Genomic DNA, 8,503 nt, shown 5'->3' with positions numbered 1-8,503 from the left:
TGTTTTTTTGCAGCTGAGACTCTTCTGAGCATAAGATCATTTAGATATAATGCATATCAATTAATAGATTACTTGGCTAATGATTATATAATAGGATGCATAAAAAGGTTAAGGACTTTGCAGAGTAATACTTGACTTCTTTGTGGTGTTGGCAAGATCTGAAAATTTACCTGAACAGCAAGAAGGCAACAAATTCCAATTAAGTCACCTCATACCATTTATGTTGGGGAAATTATGAAATGCATATTTAGATCCAATTCATCAAAAATATAAGCATTATAACTGGAGTTTTCTACTGAGAAGAAACATTTGGTTTTGACCTGACATAAATCCAAGGGACCCTGAAAAAGAAGTTAATATATATTTTCAATCACTGCATCATTAATATTTTATGTGTAAATGGGAGTTCATAAAATGGATTTAAGTTACAAACTATGTAATATAACATTTATTTACTGCCAAGAAATTTGGAGATTACAATAATTACATTGAGAGGAGTTGAGGTCAAAATGTTTACAGCCAAGGGAGTTAGTTGAAATTGACAACCATTGTAGGTGGCTACTATTATTGTTGTTGAACTTGAAAGTTGGAATATGTGAGCTTGATCTTTTGCACACAGAAAAGTTCACAAAAACTGCTTTTAATAGACTTTATTCTATAGTACTGCTTGGTGGATCATGTAGTAGGTTGTTATAAAATTCATGTGAACTTTTATGTATACAAATGTTAGATCAAGTACAGGTTTCATTAATTATATATGTTTTAAACTTCCAACAATAAAAAAAACCCAGAAGCCAGGAAATTAAATACAATAAAAAATGAAATATTTATTCATTTGGCTCAATAATGACATAGCTCACCATTCGTTTTAGTAATAGCAATTCCCTGCATGCAGTTCATCAGTACACTACAAGTAACTAGTTGTGTAAAAGGAATTAACATTAATCTTTTGGTTTGTGCAAAAAACAAAAATTTATATCATGTTAGGTAATTGCACAGCTTAGCTACTATGTTCATGGCTAAAAGGGTCAGAGCCCAAGTTATATCTCTGATAGCTTTAGTGCAACAGGAATTAAAAAAATAAGACTAGTCTGCATAAGCAAATACTACAAAAGTTGAGTAAAAAAAAACCTTCCATGAATAAAGGGTTATATTGAGGCAACCATAGTTGGTAGAAAATGATCTAGGTTTGAATTTTTGACCAATGTTCTCCTACTGGAATGGTAGAAAATATATTATAACAAAGAAATCCACAAAACACATTGTCTAACTTTTATTTTAAGAAATTATCCGTTGAAAATTCTTATGGATTTAAAAGTTTGGAGTTGTGATTAAAAGTAAAAAGAAAAAGCATAAAGTAAAATAAATTGGCATGTCATCAACCTGAAAATAATTTTCTTATGTACAAAATGCAACAAATAAAATTGATTATATTTTTACATTATTTATATTTAAACAAGTTTTGGACATATTTTAGCAAAATATGAAGTATAGGTTTTGACAGTAGGCAGTATGCGTGTTTCCTTGAAATCTAGAGAGACACCATATGACACAAGTTGAATTAAAAATGCAAAAGGAAAGGTGCTTTTAAATAACCACAAGCTATTCTGCTTGATGTACTAGACATAGAGCTGGTTGAAATCACTCTACTACCAACATGTGACGACTTCTAACCAAGACTTGTGAAGAATGGATTGAGTAAAATAGAGCAGCATAGGTAATTAACATGCATTAGTGGTAGTCTTCAAACTATTTATGTTTAATGAATGGTGCAAGATATATCCCTGTTGGAAGCTCGTAAAAGACACATACACTGTGGTACATATTTGATTTAATAGAAGTTGTTTATCAGGAGATATATATATATATATATACACATAAATATGTATATATATATATATATTCCCAAACATGCCCCACAGGATAAAATAACTATTTACATAACAGAGGGTGTGTTTAATTGACATAAAATGTCAGCTTTGCTGAGAGCAGAAGATGGCAAAGCAACACTGCATCAGAAGGTGGAACAACTATTCTAAAGCAATACTTTAGATATACTTTTCTAGAACAGATTTATTAGATTACTTTTTTTGGAAAGCATTTAACCAAAATTAAATATAGTGCTCTGGAACTTAGAATAAAATTTGCACTTGCTGAAACAGAATACTTTGCATAAAAATAATCCTTTAAAAATTAGAGGAGACTTTACAGGCACGTAACTGTTTAGATATAAACAAACAGACTAAAACACTTTCAAAATTAAAGCTGTCTAGAAAATGGAAGTACCTGAAATTGTTATTAGATTTTTTTTTCTGGTTTTGAGCAAGAATTTCATCTCTTGGACAAAACCCTTTTGTCTGATTATTCGAGAAACTTGTGGAGTAGGAACACAGGGCTCTTATATACTTTTTTCTCAACTTAAATTTCATTTACAAAAATAGTGACGTAGTATTATGAATAAACTATGAATTAGTGACCAGGGAAATCCACTAGAACAAATTTTGTAAAAATATGGCAGATATGGAAGTTAAAAATAGAGTGGATGCAAGTACTGTACTAAAAGTGTTTGGTGTAGTTACAATGATCACTTTGCACAACTTTTCCTACAGTCTAGGTAGCCATTGAGTTTCCCCTCAGCAGTGTCAGCTGGTAATGAAAACAGCAACCTCTTGTCAGTGTTGATACCCTGACTCACAGAGTTGTAGCGATGGAGAGGTCACTGTCTTGTTATAGGCACTGACCATGAGTATTTGTTAAAACAGTCAGTTTGGCATAGCCCTCCTCTGGGAGTCCAGTTGACACATAAACTTTACCTTCTTAGGCTGTAAACAATTGATCACAAAGATAATTCTTTGTCTCTTTTTACTTTTGATTTTCCCTCACCTCTTTCCCTTTGCTTTCTTTTTCTGGTTTGTCTTTCTCAAACTTTTCTTTGTCTGGCTTTGTTACACTATCATAGGAAGGAGGAGAGGTGGTAGAGGAACTTCCATCTGTTTTTTCTGGGGTGGAGTTCCCATTTAATTTGTCAATAATCATGTCATCTTTTATAGGTAAGTCAATCCTCCCTTTGATTGCCTCTTTGTTATACTCACTTAATACCTTCTTTAACCTTTGCCTTAAAAGATAACATCTGAAATTACGCTGAATGATAGCAGCAGATACCTCCTCTTGTTTGCGTTTCAAAGTGGTTGTAATGGGCTCATAGGAGACTTTGGAGGGGTTCGATGCCATGAACCGATCTTCCATTTGTATTCGAAGGGCATCCATCTCTCCACTTTCACCCAAAACACGCTTTGTAAAGGCAAATAAAATGTCAAGGCAGTGGATCCTGTCCCCACTGACCATGGGCAGATCCATAGCAGTGAGCTGGACTTTGTTTGGTTTTGCTACAAGAAGAGGAGGATCCAGGGCAGCTGCAAAATCAGAGAGTTTGCTATATTCTATAAACTGGGTGGCATCGGGATCAAACTTCTCCCAAACCTCATAGAACATCTCAAAGTCATCCTCACTCAGAGGCTCTGCACTTTCTTCAGTAGCAACACTGAAGTTCTCCAGGATGACAGCGATGTACATGTTCACCACGACCAGAAATGATATGATGATATAACTGACAAAAAAGAAAATCCCCACAGATGGGTTCCCACAATCTCCCTTAACTGAGCTGCCAGGGTGAATTGTGTCAGGGTCACAGTCAGGCGGTGCACTGTTGAGAATAGGTGCTAGCAATCCATCCCAGCCAGCAGAGGTGGTAATCTGGAACAGGCAGATCATGCTGTTGCCAAAAGTTTCAAAGTTGAACATGTCATCAATTCCAGCTTCCTTTTTAACATAGGCAAAGTTGGACATTCCAAAGATGGCATAGATGAACATGACCAGGAAGAGCAGGAGGCCGATGTTAAACAACGCAGGCAGGGACATCATCAAAGCAAAGAGCAGCGTGCGGATCCCCTTGGCCCCTTTGATCAGACGCAGGATTCGGCCAATCCTGGCAAGACGGATCACTCGGAACAGGGTAGGGGACACAAAATATTTCTCTATCAGCTCAGCCAGAAACATACCTATGGAACAATACAGAAAACAGCTAAACAGTGAGTATCTTATGCTTATATGAATGCTTTTTCTTTGCAAGGTTAATGAAAACAACAAATTTATTATGAGTATAAACCTTTACTGTTTGGATCCACTTCCTAATATTACCAGTGAAAGGTTATAGAGTTTTATTTAATAATTCTATAATGTCATAAACCAATATGGACTCTTGCAAAATCCTATAAGTTAAATAATCTCACATAGTGGTATGGCATTTTAAGATTATATACACCCAATTACTATGAATAGTTATCCTCGCATATGAAATGTGCCAACAGCAAACAAAGACTATTTCTGAAATCTTCAAATATATTGTTTTCTTTTTTTGAATAGTTAAATTCTTCAGTTAGTGGAAAATGAACGAGAGTGTTGAACTTTAGATCTATACACATTATGATTCTCAGATCTAATTTCCATGTTACACAGGTGATAGGCTTTGGGGACTTTTCCAACAACTGCACTTCTCTGTAAATAAACCATTCTTACCTACAATGGAGAGAATCACCACCACAAAATCAAAGATGTTCCAGCCTATGGTGAAGTAGTAGTATCTGAGGGAGATAAGTTTCAGCACAAATTCTCCAGTGAACAGGATAATGAACACAAGGTTGATCCGGGACAAGACTAGAGTCATATATTTGCTCTGGTCATCAGTTTCTACCATCATGGTGACCATATTGAGGCAGATAAGGATCATGATGCTGATATCAAAAACTTGTCTGGTTACAAAATCAAAGACCATTCCTTGGAATTTGTTCTAGAAAGAGAGGAAGGAGAAGGTTAATATGCATATTTCATAAATATTGATCCATAAAATTGCAGATGAAGTCCTTATACGTATGGCCCATGGGATGTGCACCCTTCTCATGTTACCGCAAACAAACTTGTATAAAAAAGAGCAATAAATGAAAAATGTCATATGACAAAAACAAAATATAATTGTTTTATTTAGGTCCCATGGGAAGACAAAGCTGAATAAGACATAAATTGGTGGCAACTGGTTGCTAATGTGCATGGGCTTTGCTTGATTTTAATAACTATGATAATTTTTACAAAAAATAATGACAACTAATAATGAAGATTTACAAAGTAGGTTAATATAGACAGACTTTTAGATGGATGAATATGCCAATTCATTTATCAGTGCTTTAGGGATTTTGAATTATAGCTTATTTCTGTCCATCCCTCAAAATATCTCAGTTGTTTTCTATTTAATTCTGCCTCTTCTAACTATAGTATTTAAATGACATTCAGTAAAGCAGGTATATGCCCTTTTGTGTGCCCTGCCTTACATCCTCCCTCTGCCCTGCTTCCCCTCCCCCTCCCCCCGCCTGCACCTACTCCAACTACTCTTAAAAATAATGCAAAGTGAAGTCATTTATAGGATTCATGAGACCTTGTCAAGTCCCAGTTCTGGCGATTACAGGCTTTGTGACTTTACATACAGTATATACCTTCTTTGGGTCTCAGTTCCTTATTCCTTACCCATCTAAGAGGATAGGTGATTTAGAATACAGCTCTGTGAACATAGTCCACCATCTTTATGACTTTCCACTATAATGAAGCTCTACAGAGTATGCATTCTGAATAAATCTTTTGTGTGTGGGTGTATTTGCTGAAACAAACTATTTTGATGATACCCTTTTCCTTTCTAAAAACGTTAAAAATATTTTCTAGTCATAACAATGGAGAGAACAAATAGCATAGAGGGAGCCCATGGGTGTAGAATGGGAAGTCTGGAAAACTCCATCTACTTAAAAGGACAAGAAGGTGCCATGTAACAAGATCAGAGGAGCTGGAACCAGGTGCATTGTTGGCAGCAGTAGGTGGCAGCAGGAGCATGAACCTTACTTTGGAAGCAGTTATTGGGAACCTTGACTTGGAGGTTTTCAACTGACAAACTAAAGAATATTGCCTTGTCTTTAAGAACTTAGTAATTCTTACAGTGTAGTAGTTGCAAATTGTGTTACACAGTATGTACTTTACAATTAGGTCGTATTATATATTGGTGATATCACCTAATATGTTCTGATCCAGAGCACTGCCCAATTTCATCATATGGAAATAAGGCTTTGGAATGTTAAAGAAGATGAGTAATTCTTACTGCAGGCCGAGGTATGGGTTTCTGAGGTTTCTTGGACCCAAGTTTCTTCATTGCATTGTAATATTTTTTTTGTTCCTCTGTCATAAATATGTCTTGACCTCCAAAGTAAAGACATAGCATAAAACTGGTTACAATCCAACCTGTATTACAACAGTACTTTTACAAAAGTATTTCTGAGTCTCTCCTTTAATCCTTTTTTTTTTCAGTTTTTAAATGGATATTATCCTGCTTCATATAGATTTATACTGCTTTTCCCTTTTATGTGAAATTCTGAGTACCTTAACATTATGTAAAACCCATAATCATATAAAACTCTGATTAGTACAGGATTCTAATTTGATTATATTACATTTAGAAGGAAGCTCAGGAGTCTCAAATATATTTTCATGAAAGAAAAAAAATCTTAGTCCATTTCAGTGTTGACAATTTTACTTCTTTATTCAACACTTTTTGAGCACTTTCTGTGTCTTAGACAGTGTACCCAGTATCAAAACTACATAGATATATAAGACACAGTGTCTATATGCAAAAAAACAAAAACAACCCAGTACTTCAGAGATAACAATAATCTGTTTCTGAATCTGTTCCAAGATTCAGAAACAGCCTTTATATAGGGGAGTACCCTTAAGCTAGACCTTAAAGGATGATTAAGGGTTTGCTAGGCAAAGCATTTTAGGAAGAGAAAATATCCTGTGTAAAGTCATGGAGGGAGAAGAGCATGCCTTGTTCAGAAAAGGGCAGAAAATCCATGTAGCTGTGTATGTAGCAAGTGATAGTGTTAATGGTGGGTGGGTGGTGACCTGAGGAGTAGGGAAGTGCATATAGAAAGTGTGGTGTGGGAGAAGATGAAGCAGGAAGACTGGGTGGAGATAATTCCTGAAAGGCTCTGTAAGCAAGGGTAAAGCATTGAGGCCCACTGGATGTTTTGAAGCAGTGGTCATATTTTTGAGTCAGAAAGACACTACAGCAGATCTGCAGAGGATGAATCTGGAGAGGAGCCACGAGTTAGAGGCTGGACTCCTCTGCAGCTGAACTGACCACATAGTGAATAGAAGACAATTTAAAAATGATCTAACTCTGTCATGACTATGAGTGTCCTGGTTATTTGGATGTAAAACAGACAGAACCTCAGAATGGAGAAAGGTGAGAGCTGAGGAATACTTATCTTCTTTTTCTGTTGGTTGAAGTTATCTATGATGACACCAATGAATAGATTCAGAGTGAAGAATGACCCAAAGATGATAAAGATGACAAAGTATAAGTACATATACAGATTTTCTTCATATACAGGCTGAAGTTTAACCTAAATAATATTGAAAATATTAAATAACATTTAAAAACACAATAAATACTTGAGCTAAATTAAAAATTTGGTGAGTGTTATTGCTTACTATAGAGTTATTTTTGCCTTGACCTGAGATACTGTTCTGCAAAAGCAATTCTTTTTTCAAATTAGTATGACCTAGTATAATGAAAATTTGTAATTTTACGATTGTTCTTAAATCTATTTTCCCATTGTGGCTTACCTGTATGTATTCTTTAGAGTAAGTAGCAGTGTTATAAACAAGGCAAACATTTTGAACCTGTTATTAGTCTTACTATAATTTTTTTTTGCAATATTTTCTCCTTGGGTTTGGAAATGCTAGCTCTTGGAGATAAGGCTTTAATAACAGAACATCAAATTCTAAGAGGAAAATTCAGCATAAACAGATATGTCCTGAGGAACTATTTTTATTCCTATTTTATAAATTGAGTTTCCCTGAAACTTGCTTGCTTTTATCATGATATTTTTGGAAGCTGCTTCACAGACTCTGGTTTATCATACTCTCCAGGGATAGGGAGAGACAAGTTACTTCCCCACTGAGCAGCTTTCCCAATCTTAAGAGTCTCATTTACTGGACCAATCTGATTCTTCTAATCCATGTGGTTAGATATCCTTTCATATTAGATCTATAATAGACATATGTTAACCAAAATATCATTTATATTGAAGTGAATTGGCTTAAAAAGAGAATTTCTGTATGCAGTTATACATGTTCTGATTGCTTCTAATATAAAATTCTGGGCCTTTCAGTTAAATTATCACTATGGAAAAATCTAGTAGCTATAAATAGTATTTGAGTGAAACTTACATCTCGTGAATCAACAGCTGCATACATAATATCCATCCAGCCTTTAAATGTGGCCTGTAAACAACATATATTTGAATTCTGCATAAAAACCTAATCCAAGAATATGCATTTTACTATATGAAAATATGATAGTGTTATTAAATATAACTTTTTGTACAATATTATGAAATATTCTACA

The 8,503-nt window shown here is 34.8% G+C and overlaps 1 protein-coding gene across 1 annotated transcript in view; it reads right to left on the bottom strand.

Annotated features, from left to right (window-relative positions):
* Positions 1–2,203: 2,203 nt before the first annotated feature.
* Positions 2,204–8,503, bottom strand: part of LOC308621477 (sodium channel protein type 3 subunit alpha-like) — a 111,367-nt gene continuing 105,067 nt past the window's right edge. Inside the window, 5 exon segments of the mRNA XM_081242072.1 lie at positions 2,204–4,058; positions 4,576–4,846; positions 6,194–6,298; positions 7,359–7,496; positions 8,326–8,379. Coding sequence (XP_081098198.1) covers positions 2,863–4,058; positions 4,576–4,846; positions 6,194–6,298; positions 7,359–7,496; positions 8,326–8,379 — 1,764 coding nt within the window. The 3' untranslated portion in view covers positions 2,204–2,862.

The sequence above is a fragment of the Mesoplodon bidens genome (assembly GCF_964165515.1).
Source record: "Mesoplodon bidens genome assembly, chromosome: 8".
Classification (NCBI taxonomy): Eukaryota; Metazoa; Chordata; class Mammalia; order Artiodactyla; family Ziphiidae; genus Mesoplodon; species Mesoplodon bidens.
Note: the sequence above shows the minus strand (reverse complement) of the source record. Positions and strands in the feature narration are given on the sequence as shown.